Source organism: Mauremys mutica, chromosome 9 (genome assembly GCF_020497125.1).
Source record: "Mauremys mutica isolate MM-2020 ecotype Southern chromosome 9, ASM2049712v1, whole genome shotgun sequence".
In the NCBI taxonomy this organism is placed as follows: domain Eukaryota; kingdom Metazoa; phylum Chordata; order Testudines; family Geoemydidae; genus Mauremys; species Mauremys mutica.
The window spans coordinates 47,861,625-47,883,106 of record NC_059080.1 but is presented as its reverse complement, the minus strand read 5'-3'; the positions used below and the strand labels follow the sequence as shown (position 1 = coordinate 47,883,106).

The following is a 21,482-nucleotide window of genomic DNA, read 5'->3' as shown; positions in this document are numbered from 1 at the left end:
GTAGCTGTGTGTCCCTCTAGGTTCTAACTTACAAGAACATAAAAATGGCCATACTGGGTCAGACCAGTGGTCTATCTAGATCAGTATCCTGTCTTCTAACAGTGACCAATGCCAGGTGCTTCAGAGGGAATGAACAGAACAGAAGGTCATGGAGTGATTCATCCCCTGTCATCCATTCCCAGCTTCATGGCAAACAGAGACTGGGGACACTCAGAGCATGAGGTTGCATCTCTGACCATCCTGGCTAATAGCCATTGATGGACCTATCCTCCAGGAATTTAACTAGTTCTTTTTTTTTAACCCTGTTCTAGTTTTGGCCTTCACAGCATCCCCTGCAACAAGTTCTACAGGTTGACTTTGTATTGTGTGAAGAAGTATTTCCTCTTAGAATCATAGAATATCAGGGTTGGAAGGGACCTCAGGAGGTCATTTAGTCCAGCCCCCTGCTCAAAGCAGGACAAATCCCCAGACAGTTGGGTTTTTTGTGTGTTTTTGTTTTTTGTTTTACCCCAGTTCCCTAAATGGCCCCCTCAAGGATTTGAACTCACAATCCTGGGTTTAGCAGGTCAGTGCTCAAACCACTGAGCTATCCCTGTTTGTTTAATATGCTGCCTCTTAATTTCATTGGGTGACCCCTAGATCCTGTGTTATGTGAAGGAGTCAATAACACTTCCTTATTCACTTTCTCCACACCAGTCTAGATTTTTATAGACCTCTATCATATATCCCCTCTTAGTTGTCTCTTTTCCAAGCTGAGAAGTCCCAGTCTTTTTAATCATTCCTCATACCTCTAATCATTTTTGTTGCCTTTTTCTGAACTTTTTCCAGTTCCAATATATCTTTTTGAGATGGGGCGAACAGATCTGTACATAGTATTCAAGGTCTGAGCATACCATGGATTTATACAGGGGAAATATGATATTTTCTGTCTTCTTATCTATCCCTTTCTGAATGTTTCCCAACATTCTGTTCGCTTTTTTGACTGCCGCTGCACATTGAGCGGATGTTTTCAGAAAACTATCCACAATGACTCCAAGATCTTTCTTGAGTGGCAACAGCTAATTTAGACCCCATCACTTTAGATATATAGTTGGGATTATGTTTTCAATTTGCATTGATCAACATTGAATTTCATCTGCCAATTTGTTGCCCAGTCACCCAGTTTTGTGAAATCCCTTTGTAATTCTTTTCAGTCTGTTTTGGACTTGAGTAATTTTGTATCGTGTGTAAATTTTGTCACTTCCCTTTTTCAGATCATTTGTCCCTGGGGAACACCACTGTTTACCTCTCTGCATTCGGAAAACTGGCCATTTATTCCTACCCTTCTCTCCCCCCTCTCTTCCCCCCATCTTTTAACCAGTTACTGATTGTCGAAGAAAAACTTAGTTCTCGCTTTTTGTTTGGGTGCAGCAAAATTAAATACTTTATTATTTCTCCAGTAATTACCATGGAGGGAGAGAGTGCCATAGGACACAGGGTCCTGGACAGGTCTCTCAACTGGTAAACAATTACATCAAGCCTTTATACCTTTTTTACAGACAATTTCTAGCAATCGTGGAGACACTAAAAAGCAACAAATACATTTTGTTTATACATAAGCTTTTCTGCTATCTCACTAGAAAAACAAGACTGCATATTGCAAGGTCATAATAACTTTCACACAATTCACTCTGTCTTACATTATCTTGCTTCCTCACGTCACCAGGGTCACAGTTAGCCTAACTCAAGATCATTAAGATCTCTTCAAAACCTTGTTAATTATTTACTGGCTTCCACATGATCCATGAGAGGACCTTCCCTCTTATCCCATGACAACTTTGCTTAAAAGCCTTTGAGGGGCCTTGTCAATGGCCTTCTGAAGTCCAAGCACACTATATCCACTGGATCACCCTTGTCCACATGCTTGTTGACCCCCTCCAAGAATTCGAATAGATTGAGACATGATCTTCATTTACAAAAGCCATGTTAACTTCGCTAACAAATCACTTCTGTGTATCTGGCAATTCCTTATTATAGTTTCAACCAATTTGCCCGGTACTGAAGTTAGGCTTACTGGACTGTAATTGCTGGGATAGTCTCTGAAGCTTTTTTAAAAAATTGGCATCACATTAGCTATATATAATAATATTGGAGATATATCTATCTCCTAGAACTGGAAGGGACCTTGAAAGGTCATTGAGTCCAGTCCCCTGCCTTCACTAGCAGGACCAAGTACTGATTTTTTTGCCCCAGATCCCTAAGTGGCCCCCTCAAGGATAGGGCTCACAACCCTGGGTTTAGCAGGCCAATGCTCAAACCACTGAGCTATCCCTCCCCCTTATCCTCCAGTCACCTGGTACAGAAGCTGATTTAAGCAATTGGTTACATACCACAGTTAGTAGTTCTGCAATTTCATATTTGAGTTCCTTCAGAACTCTTGGGTGAAGCCCATCTGGTCCTGGTGATTATTTTAATGTATCAGTTTGTTCCAAAACATCCTCTAATGACACCCCGATCTGGGACAGTTCCTCAGGTGAGACATCTACGAAGAATGGTTCAGGTATGGGGAATCTCCCTCATATTCTCTGCAGTGAAGACTGATGCAAGAATTGTTTTTCTGCAATGACCTTATCTTCCTTGAGTGCTCATTTAGCACCTCGACCATCCAGTGGCCCCACTGATTGTTTGGCAGACTTTCTGCTTCTGATGTACTTAAAATTGTTAGTTTTTGAGTCTCTGGCTAGTTGCTCTTAAAATTCTTTTTTGGCCTGCCTAATTATACTTTTACACTTGACTTGCCAGAGCTTATGGTCCTTTCTGTTTTCCTCAGTAGGATTTAACTTCTAATTTTTAAAGGATGCATTTTTGCCTTTAACCACTTCTTTTACTTTGTTTAGTCATGATGGTACTTTTTTGTTCCTCTTACTATGTTTTTTTAATTTGGGGTATGCATTTAATATGAGCATCTATTATGGTGTTGTTTTTTAAAAAGTTTCCATTCAGCTTGCAGGCATTTCACTTTTTGGACTTGACCTTTTTAATTTCTGTTTAACTAGCTTCCCCTTTTTTTGTAGTTCCCCTTTCTGAAATTAAATGATAATGTGTGGGGGGGGGGCTTCATTGGTGTCTCTCCTCCCCTTCTGCCCCCCACAGGGATGTTAAATTTAATTATATTATGGTTGCTATTATCAAACAGTTCAGCTCTTGGACTAGATCCTGTACTCCACTTAGACGCAATACTTGATTTAGTCCTCCCATTGTGGTTTCCAGGACTAGCTGCACCAGCAAGCAGTCATTTATGGTGTCAAAATACTTTATCTCTGAGTCCTATCCAGAGATGACATGTACCCAGTCATGATAGGGATAGTTGAAATCGCCCATTATTACTGAGATTTCTATTTTTTATATCAGAGGGGTAGCCGTGTTAGTCTGGATCTGTAAAAGCAGCAAAGAGTCCTGTGGCACCTTATAGACTAACAGACGTATTGGAACATGAGCTTTCGTGGGTGAATACCCACTTCGTCGGATGCTTTAGTCTATAAGGTGCCACACGACTCTTTGCTGCTATTTTTTATAGCCTCTAATCTCCCTGAGCATTTCACAATCACAATCACCATCTTGGTCAGGTGGCCAGTAATATATCTCTACTGCTATATTCTTATTATTCAAGCATGGAACTTCTATTCATGAAGATTTTCTATAGTACAGTTTGGTTCATTTTAAGATTTGTACTATATTTGACTCGATGCTTTCTTTCACATATAGTGCCACTCCCCCACCAGCATGACCTGTTCTGTCATTCCTATATATTTTGTGCCCTGGTATTACTGTGTCCATTGATTATCATCATTCCACCAAGTTTCTACTAAGAAGGTCAAATGACTTCTAGCATTTGTATATAAGCACTTACAAAACTTGTTAATATTTAGCGGTTTGCCGTAATGTGATGTTATGCCCTATTGCAAACCTGTTGTGTTCTTTAGCTGTCTCCTGGTGGACTCTAGGTTGTGCTAGATACCTAATTATATCTTTTAGTTAGTGGTGTATTCAATTTATTTTAAAATTATTTTTGAAATGCAAGTAATTTATGTGATTCGTAAGACCAATCCTCTTCCTTGCCAAAGGGATATTCAGTACAATATCTTTTGGTCTTGGCATGAGTTTTTTATTTCCGGGGGAATTGAACCCGAGAACCTTTGTTCTGCTTTTTTTTGGTAGAGACTTTATTACAGGCTTAATACCATTTACTCACAAGGGATTTTTGTCAGCACAGGCGATTTTGTGTCGTTACAACAAGGAAAGTCAGAAACATACAGCCTTAAGTCTCAGTAAAGAACACAACCCTACCCAATATGAGGAGCGAATGAGGATACAGAAGGCTGGAGGAAATGTCAGGTAAACAAGAGAAAGCACAAGAGAAGAGATGGGAATGAGCCTGAACTCTCATCTGGTTTCGACCTGCTGAGCACACCCAACTCCCACAGAAATCGATTGTGCTTAGCATTTTTGAAAATCAAGGCACATAGGAATCGTGCTAGAGAAGCAGTTGTTTATGGGGTGCCCTCCAAGAATCCCGTAACTGGAATGGTTGGCTGGAATTAATTTTCCTGGCCTTAGAAAGAAACTGAGAGTGGATTTGTCCTAGAGGCATGGTACTGTGTTGCAATGACAGGAGGGTGGAGCAGTGTTATGTGTCTTTGAATGAAAGCCAGATGGCACTAAACAAGCATGTATAAACTAAAACATTTTTGAAGGAAATAAAGAATTTCCTGATGTTGATTTTAAAAAAGTCTATAACAGCTAAAAATTGCTCCTTGAGTGTTTCTAAAGCTGCTTCCTCATTTCCTTGAAATGTTGTTATACATACAGTGACACCCTTAGGGTACGTCTACACTTACCTGCCGGTTCGACGCGGAGAGTTCGACTTTTCGGAGTTTGAACTATCGCGTCTGATCTAGACGCGATAGTTCGAACTCCGGAAGCGCCGCGGTAGACTCTGGTACTCCACCTCGGCAAAAGGAGTTGGCGGAGTCGACGGGGGAGCCGCGGAGTTCGACCCCGCCGCGTCTGGACGGGTGAGTTGTTCGAATTAGGGTACTTCGAATTCAGCTACGCTATTCACGTAGCTGAATTTGCGTACCCTAATTCGACCCCCGCCCTTAGTGTAGACCTGCCCTTAGTTAATCAATTAGGGGGTTGTCTATACAGTCAGTCAATGCATGGCAAGGTGAGGTGTAAATCCACTCCACTCTAGTGTGCTGTACACTGTCCACATGGATCCTGTTGATGCACACTGAAAGTTCTGTAGTGCGCATTGATATACTCCCATTTCAAAGCAGAGTAGCATAGTAGTATGTCTCAGCAGGGTCCAGCCAAACAGTTAATGCGCAGCAGGCTAGTGCCAGGTAGATTTCCATCCCAGATTGCCATGCACTGTATAGACAAGCCCTTAGTGATGGTTAAGGTTTGAGATGTTCCCTATATTTAAAATGGGTACTCTTTCTAGAGCTGGAATGGGCTTCTTTTCAAGTGCACTCACTCTGTGTGCATGTGAACACATAGACACTTTCAGCCTGGTGTATAAATACTTAAATATCTGCTGTATTTTAATATTTGCTCACTTTCTTGAAGGTTTCCTCTTGACACAGTCAATGTTTCAACTAGTTACATCTTGACTTTTACAGGGAAGTCCAAATCAGAGTGAAAAGATGTCATTTGGTGTGTGTTTTTTAAATTCCTAAACATTCGGAATGCATGTGCTTCAAGCTCCCCTGGAATCGTATGTTGCAGGGTGTGGGAATGGGTGGGCTAAGGCTTGTAAGACGAGCTTTCTCTAGAAATGACATGTCCCTTATCTTCAGAGAGCACATGCCATTATTTGTGTTTATCACCAATCCATCTCTGCAAGTAGGAAGGAGATGAACAAGTCTCTATTAGTTCTTTGCAGATGTTAGGCAACATCTCCATTGACTAGGAATCTACCCCTGTTTCAGTGATTAAACGTTTTGTACCAGAGAGAGAGGGAGGAAGGGAACTGTCAGCACACTGAGTTAATTATTGCAGTTTAACAAATAAGAGAAGCACCAGAATGGAGTTCGTCCAAGTTTTTGGTGGTGGAGTAGGTTCTGTCTACTGTTTTGAATTCAAAGGTTTACATTTGAGTAACACATACTTTAGGTCTCTGCACAATTGCCTCTATGTATTAGTCATCACATAATACAAGTAGTGCTGTGTATTAATGATACTATATAAAGATACACCAGTAAAGCTTAACTAAAGAGAGAATTAAATAGGCAGTGTCTCTGAAAAAGTAGGGGGCAAGCTGATGAGGGATGAGGCAGCTTTAAGAAATAAGCAACTACCAACTGGAGAATCAGGGCCTAGGCAAAGATGAGGCCATGATTGGAGAAGCAGTGTAAGTGATGGATCAGGTCTCTGCATGGAAAGTCTTTTTTGAAAAGCCAGTTGGGAATTATGAATTAGTTCTAAGTAGGGCTGTCAATTAATCGCAGTTAACTCACTCAATTAACTCAAAAAAATTGCGGTTAATCGCACTGTTAAACAATAGAATACAAATTGAAATTTATTAAACATTTTTAATGTTTTTCTACATTTTCAAATCTATTTCAGTTACAACACAGAATACAAAGTGTACAGTGCTCACTTTATATTTTTTTACAAATATTTGCACTGTAAAAATGATAAACAAAAGAAATAGTATTTTTCAATTCACCTCATACAAGTACACTAGTGCAATCTCTTTATCATGAAAGTGCAACTTAACAATCTTTTTTGTTACATAACTGCACTCAAAAACAAAGCAATCTAAAATTTTAGAGCCTACAAGTCCACTCAGTCCTACTTCTTGTTCAGCCAATCTCTAAGAGAAACAAGTTTGTTTACATTTATGGGAGATAATTCTTAATTACAACATCATCTGAAAGTGAGAAAAGGCATTCACATGGCACTGTTGTAGCTGGTGTCGCAAGATATCTGTACCAGATGCGCTAAAGATTCATATGCCTCTTCGTGCTTCGGCCATCATTCCAGAGGACATGCTTCCATGCTGATGATGCTTGTTAAAATAATGCGTTAATTAATTTTTTTGACTGAACTCCTTGGGGGAGAATTTTCTCCTGCTGTTTTACCCGCATTCTATGATATACAGTCGAACCCATTTATGTCGACCTCGGTTAACTTGCCAATCCTATTAACTCGAGGTTTTAGAAGTGGAACCGCCAAACTCCCTCTTTATCTTATGGGCTTCTCATCTGTTATGTCGATTTGCCCAACCCTAATATCTCGAGCCCGCCACCCGCTCCCTGGCTCTCCAGCGCGCGGTTCCCCAGCCGCCCGCACCCCGCGTCCCCAGCCACCCGCCCCCCGCCTACCCGGTCCCTGCCCGTCCCCGCCCGCCCGGCCCCGCATACCCGGTCCCTGCCCGTCCCTGCCAGCCCGTCCCCGCATACCTGGTCCCCGCTTTGCCTGCCGCCTGCCCGCCCGGCTCCCCGCTTTGCCGCCCGCCCCTCCGCCCGGCTTCGCTTCGCCGCCCGCCCGCCCGGCCCCGCATACCCGGTCCCTGCCCGTCCCCACCCGTCCCCGCCCCACATACCTGGTCCCGGCTTCTCCTGCCGCCCGCCCGCCGGCTCCGCTTCCCCGCCCGCCGGTCCCCGCTTCCCCGCCCCCGCATACCCGGTCCCTGCCTGTCCCCGCCCGCCCGCCCGGCCCGCATACCTGGTCCCTGCCCGTCCCCGCCCCACATACCTGGTCCCGGCTTCTCCTGCCGCCCGCCCGCCGGCTCCGCTTCCCCGCCCGCCGGTCCCCGCTTCCCCGCCCCCGCATACCCGGTCCCTGCCTGTCCCCGCCCGCCCGCCCGGCCCGCATACCTGGTCCCTGCCCGTCCCCGCCCGTCCCCGCCCCACATACCTGGTCCCGGCTTCTCCTGCCGCCCGCCCGCCGGCTCCGCTTCCCCGCCCGCCGGTCCCCGCTTCCCCGCCCCGCATACCCGGTCCCTGCCTGTCCCCGCCCGCCCGCCCGGCCCGCATACCTGGTCCCTGCCCGTCCCCGCCCGTCCCCGCCCCACATACCTGGTCCCGGCTTCTCCTGCCGCCCGCCCGCCGGCTCCGCTTCCCCGCCCGCCGGTCCCCGCTTCCCCGCCCCGCATACCCGGTCCCTGCCTGTCCCCGCCCGCCCGCCGGCCCGCATACCTGGTCCCTGCCCGTCCCCGCCTGTCCCCGCCCCACATACCTGGTCCCGGCTTCTCCTGCCGCCGCCCTGCGGCTCCGCTCTCCCGCCCGCCGGTCCCCGCTTCCCCGCCCCCGCATACCCGGTCCCTGCCTGTCCCCGCCCACCCGCCCGGCCCGCATACCTGGTCCCTGCCCGTCCCCGCCCCACATACCTGGTCCCGGCTTCGCCTGCCGCCCGCCCGCCGGCTCCGCTTGCCCGTCCGCCCGTCCGCCCGGCTCCGCTTTGCCGGATCCAGCCACGTGCAGGCAGCGCGGTAAGGGGGCAGGGAGGGGGTGGGGGGGTGGATAGGGGTTTATCTCGATCATTGGTTATCTCGATGGCTTTTGGCAAACCCCTAGGCCGTCGAGATAACAGGGTTTAACTGTATTTAGTGTTATAGCTGTCTCGGATGATGACCCAGCACATGTTGTTCGTTTTAAGAACACTTGCACTGCAAATTTGACAAAATGCAAAGAAGATACCAATGTGCAATTTCTAAAGATAGCTACAGCACTTGACCCAAGGTTTAAGAATTTGAAGTGCCTTCCAAAATCTGAGAGGGATGAAGTGTGGAGCATGCTTTCAGAAGTCTTAAAAGAGCAACACTGTCTGATGCAGAAACTACAGAACCTGAACCATCAGAAAAGAAAATCAACCTTCTGCTGGTGGGATCTGACTCAGATATGAAAATGAACATGTCGGTCCGCATTGCTTTGGATCATTATTGAGCAGAACCCATCATCAGCTGGATGCATATCCTCTGAAATGGTGGTTGAAGCATCAAGGGGCATATGAAACTTTAGCGCATCTTGCGATGCCAGCTACAACAGTGCCATGAGAACATTGTTTTGTTTTTGAATGCAGGCTTTTTTGTACATAATTCTACATTTGTAAGTTCAACTTTCATGATAAAGAGATTGCATTACAGTACTTGTATTAGGGTGAATTGAAAAATACTATTTCTTTTGTCTTTTACAGTGCAAATATTTGTAATAAAAATAAATATAAAGTGAGCACTGTACACTTTGTATTCTATGTTGGAGCTGAAATCAATATAATTGAAAATGTAGAAAACATCCAAAAATATTTAAATAAATGGTATTCTATTATTACTTAATAGCGATTAATTTTTTTAATCTATTGACTGCTCTAGTTCTAAGAGGGCTAGAAGGTCAGTAAGGGTGATGGAAAGAAGGCATGATGTGGTGTTCTCACTTCTAAGACCCTCTATGGCTTATTCCCAGCCTGTTATTTCATAAATGAGATGTCAGCCTGTACCCTTGCTTTGCTGTTGATGTCAGCCTTCATTGCTCTTGGCTGCACCTTCGTGCTTTCTCCCATGTCTTGGGCAAAGCCTCCATTCTGTACTTCAGATCCTTCCATAAAACTCACCTCTGCCATAGTGTTACCAAAAAAAGTCAGTGGTTAGGCTGCTGGTTTGCTGTGACAGCTGCTTATTATGGTGATCAGAATCATCTGTTACTTTGTACTCCTGTATGATGATTCAGTGTGTTGGCTCTTGTCTTACACTTGGATTATAAATTTTTTAGGGCAGGGACTGTCTTATGTTTGTACAATACTTAGCATAATGGTCTCTAGGCCTCTAGGCGCCACCACAATACAGCTAGTAAATAAAAGATGGGTATAGCACATACATCAGACTTTCTCCATTATCCTGTACCTCTGCCCTAACATGAAGGGACCAACCCTTGTGTTTTGCTAAGGCTGCCAATGAGGGTGAAGATTAATGCTGGTCTGTGGTTTCTATTTGGACACCTGGCCACTGGGAGCTACAGTGACACTGCCAAGGCAGGCCACTGAAAAGCCATCTGACAGAGGCTTCCTGCTACTATTGATGGTGCCTGATGTTGAATTATGCCAGGTGCATGGTTAAGGTAGGATTTTCAAAGGTGCTTGTTGATTTCATTGGGAGCAATTAAGTCAGCGTTGAGTGCTTTTGAAAAATCCTATGCTCTGGGCATAACTTGATGTATTTAAGCTTTGTTAGATATCCCTAGAGTGTGCATTTATTGACCTTGCTGGAATTGAATCAGTGACCTGGAAGTGAAAGGCCCATTACCAAATGCCCCCAGGCTCTTGACAGCCTTGAAATGGGAGGGGCACATGGTTCTCTCTCCTTTTTGTGCACATCACTCATGTTTCTGCATGTCACAGCTCCTTTAAAAACAAAATCTGCCTCCAGGGCTTGTCTCCTGCATATCCCTGGCCTGCCAGAAAGCAGATCATCATGTGCTGTTTGAAGAAGTTGCTTGGTACAAACACTGTAATGATACAGTGGGTTGTTCTCTCTTGTCAGTTTGTGGGAAGAGAGGGTACAGGAAAAGACATGCTTAGAATTGTGTAATTTCTTAACGCTGCTTCTTCGAGTGCTTGCTCATGTCAATTCCATTCTAGGTGCGTGCACGCCCACATGCACAGTCAGAATTTTTTGCCTTAGCGGTATCGGGAGGGCCGGCTTTGGCACCCTCTGGAGTGCCGCACTCATGCGCTGGTATATGAGGAGTCACCAGCCTTACGTCCTGTCAGTTCTTTCTTACTGCCCCTACAGTTTGTCAGAGTGATTTCCCCTGGCCTCGGCAAGTGGATAATGGTTTTCCCCAGCACCTATTGTCTGTTCTCTTTATATATAGTTGTTTACATTCATTCATTCATTCATGCCCGTCACCCCAGTCAGGGTATGGGCCGCCAACAACAGATCTCCAGAGTCCTCTATCCTGGGCCATTTGCTCTAACTGGTTCCAGGTATAGCCCATTTTTGTGCAATCAGCCTGAAGGTCGCGTCACCAGGTGTTTCTTGGACGGCCTCTTTTCCGCTTGCCTTGAGGGTTCCACCGCAATGCCTGTCTGGCGATGTTGGTTGGCTGCTTGCGTAGTGTGTGTCCTATCCAGCCCCACCTTCTTCTTCTAATTTCTTCCTCTGCTGGAGGTTGACGAGTCCTCTCCAAGAGGTGGATATTACTGATGGTGTCTGGCCAGCGGATCTGAAGAATCCTTCTAAGGCAGCTATTTATGAAGGTCTGGATCTTCCTAGTGGTTGTTTTAGTTGTCCTCCAGGTTTCAGCTCCATACAGTAGGACTGGTTTCATGTTGGAATTGAACAGTCGAATCTTTATTACCAAAGATAGCTCTCTGGAGCTCCAGATGTTCTTGAGCTGTAGGAAGGCTGCTCTTGCCTTACCAATCCTTGCTTTGATGTCTGCGTCTGTGCCACCCTGCTGATCGATGATACTGCCTAGATAGGTGAAGGACTGCACTTCTTCCAGGGGGCTTCCATTCAGTGTGACTGGGTCGTTGCTGATGGAGTTAATCTTGAGGATCTTGGTCTTGTCCTTGTGGATGTTGAGGCCAACCTGTGATGATGTGGCTGCCACTACGTTGATCTTCTCTTGCATCTGCTGTTTGCTGTGTGAAAGGAGTGCAAGGTCGTCGGCAAATAGTTGTTTACAGTAGTTAGTAATTAGGTGTTAAGTTATAAGGATTAGTTTAGTAAGTTAGAGTCTCAGCAGGGACTTTGCCCCAGGGTGGGGCATGCCCCAGTCCCTGGGTTTCAAGCCTTGTGGTAGAGGATATCCCTCGGGAAATGAGGGGGAAAGGGGTCTGCTCCGGGATCAGGTACAAAGGAGCCTCGATCTGGTACGTTCCACATGTCACGATCTGGGCCTGTTAATAAACTAAAAGAAATCAACCCTAATACTGGTGCAACGAACAGAGTTCATAGCAGGGGTGGTCCTCGACTCCACCCGGGCAAGGTGCTTCCTCCCAGAGGCCCATTTCTGAGCCATGAGAGACCTGATCTTGCATATGAGGTCCTACCTGCTCACCACTGCTTACGCATGCCTAAGGTTGTTAGAGTACAGGCTGCCATGTGGCCTATGTGGTATGTCATGCCCGGCTCCATCTCAGACCCTGCAAGCATGGCTGGTGTCAGTCTACATCTCCAATAGGCACAACCTAGACCGCCTGGTCAGGGTGCCAGACCACATATGGTCATCCATGGAATGGTGGTTGGACCCTGGATTGGTGCTGGAGGGAATTCCATTTGTGTCACCGTCGCTGACCCTGGTTTCTGATGCCTTGCGCCTGGGGTGGGGAGCCCACCTGGGCAATCTCTGCGCACAAGGTCATTGGTCACGAGATGATCGCTCCCTCCACATAAACGTCTGAAAGCTTAGAGCAATTCGCTTGGCCAGCCAGGCTTTCCTGCCTCATCTGAGGGGCAAGGTGGTCCAGATCCTGATGGACAACACCGCCACAATGTTTTATATCAACAAGCGAGATGGAGCCTGGTCGTCAGCCCTTTGCCAAGAAGCTCTCTGGCTGTAGGATTTCTTGTGAAGCATGCCATCCATCTCGTGGCAGTGCACCTCCCCAGGGCCAGGAACATGTTGGCAGATCGCCTCAGCAGGATCTTCTCGTCTCGCCACAAGTGGTCACTCCACCCAGAGGTGGTCAGCATGATCTTCCAGAGGTGGGGAACTCCCTAAGTGGACTTGTTCACGTCCAGATAAAACAGGAAGTGCCACATATTCTGCTTGATTTGGGGGATTGACAGAGGCTCCCTGTCTGATGCCTTCTTGCTCCCGTGGTTGGGAGCCCTAATGTACGCCTTCCCACCAGTGCCTTTAATCCAGAGTCCTCATGAAGCTCAAGCAGGACATGGTGAGGGTAATTCTCATAGTTCTGGCTTGGCCTTGCCAGTACTGATTTGTCACAGTGCTGGATCTCTCGGTGGCCGCTCTGCTGCAGCTGCCACTCTGGCTAGACCTGGTGTCCCAGAACCACAGCAGACTTCTGCACCCAAACCTGGCCATGCTGCATGATGGCTTGGCTGCTGCATGGTTGAATGCAGAGAAGCAGGAGTCCTTGGCCCGAGTCCAACAGGTCCTATTGGGCAGCAGGAAACCCTCCACCAGGGCAACCTACCTGGCCAAATGAAAACAGGTTCACATGTTGGGCCTTGGATCAAGGTCTTAGGCCTCACTACAGTCGATCCTGGACTGTTTGGGCCAATCTTCTACATCTCAGGCTACAGGGCTTGTCTCTTTCTTCGATCAAGGTCCACTTAGCCGCTATTTCAGCCTTCCACCCTCTGTTCCAGGGCAGGTCAGTGTTTGCTCACAACATGACAGTCCAGTTTCTAAAAGGTCTGGAGCGGCTCTATCCTCAGGTCCGTGATCCTGTCCCTCCTCAGGACCTGAATCTCACACTATCAAGGCTCAAGGGCCCCCCTTTCAAGCCATTGGCTTCCTTCCTGTTCCCTTCTTCTGCTTTCATGGAAGGTCTCATTCCTCATGGCAATAACATCAGCCTGTAGGGTCTCTGACATTAGGGTGCGTACCTTGGAGCTGCCCTATATGGTGTTCCACAAGGACAAGGTTCAGCTGCAGCCACACCCAGCCTTCCTGCACAACGTAGTTTAACAGTTTCATGCCAGCCAGGACATAGGTTTTGGAAAGAAAATCGGTAAGTATAAGTCACATGAGGAGCGTGGATTACACTCTGGACGTCAGGAGGGCACTAACTGTTTACACAGAACTAATCCATTCCATAAGTCAATGAAACTATTCGTCATGGTGGCAGACAGGATGGAAGGGCCTTCTTATGTCCACCCAGAGAATTTCATCGTGTACACCACCTGCATTTGTTTTTGCTATGAACAGGAGAAAGTGCCCCCACCAGCAATTATAACCACCCACTCAAGTGGAGCACAAATCTCGGGGGAGGCCTTCCTGGCTCAGGTGCCAATCCAAGATATCTGCAGGGCCGCTGCCTGGTCGTCCATCCACACATTCGTGTCCCATTTCGCACTTACCCAGCAGGCCTGGGATGATGGTGGCTTTGGTAGAGCTGTGTTCTAAGCCACGCGACCATGAACTCCGAACCCACCTCCAAGGGTACAGCTTGTGAGTCACCTAGAATAGAATTGACATGAGCAAGCACTCAGAGGGGAAAAAATGGTTAGCTACTTTTCGTAACTGTTGTTCTTCAACATGTGTTGCTCCTGTCCATTCCACTACGTGCCCTCCTGTCCCTCTGTTGGAGTTGCCGGCAAGAAGGAACTGAGAGGGCGTAGGGCCAGTAGAGCCTCGTATACTGGCGCATGAGCGCAATGCTCCAGAGGGCGCCACAGCTGGCTTTATGGATACCACTAAGTCAAAAATGTCTGACAACTGTGCACATGGGCACACGCACATTTAGAATGGAATGGACATGAGCAACATCTCGAAGAACAACGGTTACAAAAGATAGGTAAGCATTTTTCCTCTCTGGAAGCGCATTTTTACCATCCCTCTAAACTAGCTTTCTTTCCTTGTCCTCTTAACAGGCTGAAGGGATCGGGGTGGAGGATGAGAGCAGGGAAAGTAGAGCCCTGTTTTATAACCAGAAGCAATTAATAGTTAACAAAAAATTGAAAGCTAAACAGCCATTTAGATTAGGATCCATTGATTAGGACTCAGCTTAGTAATAACACTGCTTAAGTTCCTTAAGAAGGTAGCAAGGGTGGCCAGTGACAGAGGAGCAACAGAATAGCACTAGAAAACTTGTCCACCCCACTATCTTACTGATGCACTAATATTTTTAAAGCAGTATTTTTAAAGCAAAAGAATGAAGCCTCCAAAAAGTAGCCCCATCTACACCTTTTGATCTGTAGGTGAGTTAGCAGGATCTTATAATCAGTGGTATCAAAGGCAGCAGATAGCTCTAGTTATCTCTGATCGAGAAGAGATCATTGGTCAGAGCCATAACCACAGTAGAACCCAAACATTGAGGGGTCAGGGAAGTCAGAGGCATCCAGCTACGGGGAATGTGTCACAACATTCCCACTCTTAACTGAAACAGAAGATTAGAGACAAGTCAATTTGACAGATTGTCAAGGTCGAGCACTTTAATTGGTGGAAAAATAGCCAGGTCCAGGTGCTTCATTTTTTCTGTCTTAGTATAACACTACATATGATCCCACTCCATTCTCTTGCCTCCCCCAATACAATGGTATTTCCATTCAAAATTATAATCCTCTTCTGAGTTCGTGATGGAAACTCACTTTCATTAGCAAATCACTTGTGGTCCATTCTTAATCCTCACTGTCTTCTGTTAACAATATCTCCTATGTGTAGTCTCTCCTTTTTGAAGTCAACGTTGGGGTTTTATTAATGCTGACTTAAACAAGCCCTGGTTACACACACTGTGCTCAGATCTTATGTTTTTGAATTATGTTTTCCTGCCCTGTTACATTGAACACCTCTCAGTTTAGGGCAAGTCCAAAGAAAATAAAATGGTTAATCCTACTGATGGCTTCTTTCGATCTCTCCCTATCTTCTGTCATTGTTGAAGTTTCTGTGTGGAGTTTGTTCACCCTGAATGCTATGGCTTAAGAAATAGGAGACATGGGATGAAATCCAGCCTATTTTTAGGCAATGGCAAAACTCCTCCTAATTTAAGTGGGGGCAGGGTTTTACCCATAGTGTCTAAAGAGTAGGCCATCAGGAATAGCTCCTCTGCATTTCAGCCATAAGCATCTGCTTGAGAATGTGCAGTCAGTCTTCCAGCGAGAGAGGAAGGGATGTGTCCGGTATTGGGAAAGCTGGTGTCCTGTGAATTATTTTGTCCCAACTGGGCTTCCTTTTCATCATTCAGGGACGGACGAGTGCTGGGTGTGCTGGAGGTTTCCCGCTCCATTGGGGATGGACAGTACAAGCGCAGTGGTGTCATTTCTGTACCGGATATCAAACGCTGCCAGCTCACGCACAATGACAGGTAAAGCATGTCCAAGCAGAGGGTAAAGCAAGGTGTGTGTTCAGTGCCATTTCTGTTTAGCAGTTCGTAATTCAGAATCTTCTCAAGTCAGATCACCAGAGTCATCCAACTACTCCTTATTCTCATCACTGTGATGGCTCTTTTCTTAAATTTGTTTTTTGATGGAGAATTAATTGAAAGGGTTCATCATGTGTGGAGCAGTGCAAGCATGTGTAGCAATTACAGAACTACAGACTGACACAGCCCCTGCACTAAACAGCTTACCATCTACAGTCATTCAAATGCAGTATTATAGGCAGGGCTGATGCCTCCGATTATTAAGGTTGCCTGACAGTTCTTGCTTTTAAGACCCTGTTTTCATTTGCTTGTAAATTTGCCAAATTCTAACCATTTGGACTGAAACGATGCATGCTGGGTGCATGCCTCAGCCTGAACTATCTTGGAACATTTCAGACACAACAGAATGAGGCTAGAGAAAAAGACATTATTTTTTGCTTATGTTAAAAATTCTGGCAGAATTTCCCTTGAACTGCTAGCACGCTCATTCTCTGGAGCAGTGACTTGCTATTTGGGGTGGCCTTTGCATCTGAGATGTACTTTTTGCCATCCCCACAAAAATGTGCCCAAATTCAGCCAAGATGATATAAGCCTTTGAAAAATCATAACTCACACGTGCTCAACAAAGACTTGTTAAAACATCACGGCTAAAATCTCCAAAGATTCTGTCTGCACTAGGCATGCTCCATTCTGGGGCTAGAGCAGACTTCCTTTGCAATTTTTCACTGTGCCGCTGAGGGTCATGCCAGGGCCAGAGCTGGGCCCTGAAATGGAGAGCAGGGACCCTCTTGTACTCAATGCTCCCCCCTGCTAGTTCCAGGCAGCATGGAGGAGGAAAGTGCCTGATTTAAATGCAGAGGGGACCTGAGATGGAAGGGATGGGTAGTAGAATGGAACAAGGAGCGGGGACTGACTGGGAAACTGGTGAGGAGACGGGAGGGGAAATGAGGAGATACCTGATGAGACAGGGTGGGAATGGGGACTAATTCTGGCTGGGCAAAGGCATCAGAGTCAAGTTAGGAAATGCCTGAATTAAGGGTGATTGTGGGGGCTCTGAGACACACACTAGATGCTGTAATGTGGGATGCCCTGGTGGTTGTACTGGGGCACCAACCCTGCTGATACCCCTTATATTCCCTTGCTTTTAGCCACTTTACAGGGGAGAGAGATGGAAGAACAGAACTTTGAAGGGAAGAGTGAGTTCCTGCAGGAACAGAAATAACTATATATGGGCAACACACAGTGACTTTGCATAACAAGTCATTGTATTCATTGTTTGTAGAGCCCCATAGTATGTCCTGACATAGGAACTCTGCTACTGCATCTTTATTATACTTTTGGCATGTTCTCTAGTTTATGTGTAGGGAATATGTAAGGAGGATAGCCTCAGGGGGCATCAGCTTACTTTCCAGCAGCTGATAGCAGTGCTGTCAAAGGTTATCTGTATTTGGTCAATTTCACAGTCATAGGATTTAAAAATCGTAAATTTCATGATTTGATCTATTACAATCTGAAATTTCACGGTGTTGTAATTGTAGGGGTCCTGACCTAAAAAGGAGTTGGGTGGGGGGTTGTGGTACTGCTACCCTTATTTGTGTGCTGCTGCTGGCGGCAATGTTGCCTTCAGAGCTGAGTACCTGGAGAGCGGCAGCTGCTGACTGAGAGCACAGCTCTGAAGGCAGCGCCAGCAGCAGCGCAGAAGTAAGGATGGCATGGTATGGTATTTCCACCCTTACTTCTGCGTGTGTGTGTGTGTGTGTGTGTGTGTTGCCTTCAGAGCTGGGTGCCCGGCCAACAGCCACTGCTCTCTGGCTGCCCAGCTCTGAGAGCGGTGCAGAAGTGAGGATGGCAATATCGCAGAATCCCCCCTGCAACTCCCTTTTGGGTCAGGACCCCCAATTTGAGAAAAACTGGTCTCCCCTGTGAAATCTGTGTAGTGTAGGGTAAAAGCACACACAAGGCCAGATTTCACGGAGGGAGATCAGATTTCACAGTCCCTGGTGCGTTTTTCATGGCCGTGAATTTGGTAGAGCCCTACATATTGCCTAGCATTGATTCTCTTTCAGGTTCATTATGCTGGCCTGTGATGGCCTCTTCAAGGTCTTCTCACCAGAAGAAGCTGTAAACTTCATCTTGTCCTGCCTGGAGGTGAGGAGAAGGCAGTTCTAGGGTGGACTTGCATGTGCAGTTTCATCAGTGCAGAAGGTGTGAAATACTAGCATGCTAGGAAAGGGAGAGCATAGAAGAGAAATACACTTTTAGGTGGAACCAGTGCTCTGGCAGCTTATTGAATGAGAGCTATTCTAAAATACTGTAGGATTGCCTCATTCTCAAATGATTGCTTATTGCCATTATTTGTTCTGTTTAATCCATCTCTGCTTCATGGGACCATCACCATTTTATTGTCTCCCAGCCCCAGTATGAAGGAGAGCTGCTCCTTAGCCAGTATGAGAGAGCTTTCCTTGCATGTTATTAAATTCCATGTATGAGCAGTCTGGGCTTTTTCCTAGAGCTGGAAGAAACGGAATCCTGAAGAACAGGAGGCTGTTTAGTGTTGCCCACGTGAAGTTGCCGTTGGATTGTGCAGCATAAAACTGTAGTCCGCATGATTGCAGAGCAGTGTGAAATGTTTACATTCAGCAGAACAGGTTTGTGTGAGTAGTATGGTCAACTTCCTCTTCCAACAGGACAAGAATATCCAAACAAGAGAAGGAAAATCAGCAGCTGACGCTCGATATGAAGCAGCCTGTAACAGGCTGGCCAGCAAAGCAGTGCAGCGAGGTTCTGCGGATAATGTCACTGTAGTGGTGGTCCGGATCGAGCACTGAAGGAAAACATGCAGGGATGCAGTCCAGAGCTGCATGTGATGGATTTAAATACAACAACAAAGTGTGTGTGTGTGTGTGTGTGTGTGTGAGAGAGAGAGAGAATTTGGGGGGGCGATGTATGTGTCTCCTCCCTGGATGCTCTTCATTGTAAATAAACTTCTTTTTCTAATTGTTTTAGTTCGTATTTTTTTTTGCCATATTTAATAAATGAATTTCTGTACAGGACAGATTGCATTTCCTGCTACTACAGTTGGGGCTTCATGTAGAAATTCATCATTCAGTTTCAACTGCCTAATAATGAAAATCTAAGCAAATCATCCAACGAAGTGGGTATTCGCCCATGAAAGCTTATGCTCTAATACGTCTGTTAGTCTATAAGGTGCCACATGGCTTTGTCGCTTTTTACAGATCCAGACTAACACGGCTACCCCTCTGATACTAAGCAAAGCATAACCCTTTACCATAGGTATTGGAACTGTAGTTGCAAGAACATGCCTTTTTATCATTGTAATTTTGAGCCAGTTAAACATAGCTGTGAGGGGAGGAGACTGCCAAATAGAAATGGACAAAATCTGTAGGGGAAAGAACAATTGTCTTGAGGCTTTTAACAGTAATTGCAGTCAAAGGCAAGATCAAAACTAGCAGGGGTGGCAGGTTTGTAGAAATTTTGGTGGCACCCAGAGCCCGCCCCCCCCACCCCCCAAACTCTGCCCCCACCTGCCTAACGCTCTGGGAAGGAGTTTGGGTCAGGGGAGAAGGTTGGGGTGCAGGCTCTGTGATGGTGTGGGGGTGTAAGGGGGTGAGGGGTGCAGGCTCTGGGCTGGGGGTGGGGGTTCAGGCTCTGGGAGGGGGTGGGGAGTGTGGTGCTTAGGTGGGGCTCCTAGGCAGGGCAGGCTGGGGGGCCTCTGCATGCTGCCCCCACAGGCACTGCCCCCACAGCTTCCTATTGGCCGCAGGAGCGCTTGGGGCGGGACACAGACCCACCCTGCCCAGGGGCTGCAGGGAGGGGCTGGCAGCCACATGGAATGAGCAGAGAGGAAGCTGCTCCGCTCTGCTGTGCTGCTGGTGGTGGAGGGGGCCCTGGCCCATTTTAAATCATCTCAGGGATGCGTGGAGGGAAAGCACCTGGGGACAGAAGTCAGGGCTGAAGGAGAGACCTGGCCTCAAACGTTGCTGGAGCTGGGCCCTGAGCCAGGAGTATTCCTGGTTCCCAGATACCACGGGCCTATAGAACTCGCCGCCCATGAAAACTGGATAAAAATCATGAAGTAGCTTCTGATGTTGAGAAACAGTTTGAAAACTGCAGTCTTCTTCTCATGCTCTCCTTTTCACCCATTCCCCTATAAAATGGTGGTTCTGAGTAGCTGTTACTCTACCTGCAGAAGCAAGGATTAAATTGCGTCAGTTTCCAGTTACCCATTCACAAATGGCTAGTCTACCACCCTGGAGCAATGACTGCGGATGCTCCACCGAAGCTGCAGGACCAGCGGACCCTCCACAGGCATGCCTGCGGGAGGTCCACCGGAGCTGCCTGCCGCCCTCCCGGCGACCGGCAGAGCGCCCCCCCGCGGCATGCCACCCCAAGCATGCACTTGGCGTGCTGGGGCCTGGAGCCGCCCCTGATTAAGAAGGTAGTTGATAGATGTATCTGGTCTGAAATTCAGCCTGTATGCAAAATGTTTGTCAAGCCCAATTCTGGTGCCTTGGAAGTCAAGGGAAGTTTTGCTCTTGATTTCAGTGGATGTAGGGTTGCCCCTTTTAAAATGTTAAACATTGTGAAATCGAGCAAAAATAGTGGAGGCGCTTCCTCAGAAGACACTTACTCTTCTGAAGAGGTGAAGAGAAATCCTGGGTGCTAGCAAATCTACCGGTACTGTCAGAAACTAAAGGGCAGGTTTAGACTTGCCTCTGGTAAATGTGTAGTGACGTGAACAGGCAGAGGATGCAATTATTTAGGAGCTTGGAAATTAATGAGGGAGGGAGGGGGAAGAAAGCCACAAATGAGAGGAAAAATAACGTTACTGGTAACAGTTCTCAGAACAAAAACTGAGCCTGCTCCTACTCCTCCTTGCCCCATCCCCCACTTGTCTCAGCTTATCAGAATAAGGGGGGTGGAGGCAGAGGCAGTTGGAAGATGCCTCTAATGCCAGCTGGGAGTGTGACTGGCATCAGATAGGAGTGGATGGGGCATCTCTAAGCAGGGAAGCTTCGGGCTATCTTTACTGCTTTCAAGATGTGCACTTAAATGCTTAAATACCTTTGAGGGTCTGGAGCTGGGTGAACTTTCTTTTATTCCTTTTCTCTTTGCTGCCTCTGCTTTTTTGTTTCTCAAGTGTGAGGAGAGAGTCCTTTGTTTCCTCTTCCCATTTTCTCTCCCCACACTTCCCTTTTGTTTTCTTTGGCTATAGATTCATTTTTCTGTCATCCCTCCCCTTCTCAAACCTCTTTGGTGAAACATTACTGAAAGCACAACTCGCGTCAGTTACATAAATATATTCCATATTACAGTACCATCCAATAAATATTTTTTTCATAAAATGCTTTATACCATACATTTATCTATACTGCAGGGAGAGGAATGTAGGAGTTTCACAATAGTTGTAGCTTGGAGACCAA

At 46.6% G+C, this 21,482-nt stretch overlaps 1 protein-coding gene across 1 annotated transcript in view; it reads left to right on the top strand.

Moving 5' to 3' along the window:
• Positions 1-19,002, top strand: part of LOC123377489 (ILK associated serine/threonine phosphatase) — a 41,893-nt gene extending 22,891 nt beyond the window's left edge. The window contains exons 10-13 of the mRNA XM_045030472.1: positions 4,253-4,374; positions 15,862-15,981; positions 18,105-18,186; positions 18,726-19,002. Coding sequence (XP_044886407.1) covers positions 4,253-4,374; positions 15,862-15,981; positions 18,105-18,186; positions 18,726-18,866 — 465 coding nt within the window. The 3' untranslated portion in view covers positions 18,867-19,002. The remainder of the gene's footprint in view (positions 1-4,252; positions 4,375-15,861; positions 15,982-18,104; positions 18,187-18,725) is intronic.
• Positions 19,003-21,482: the final 2,480 nt, after the last annotated feature.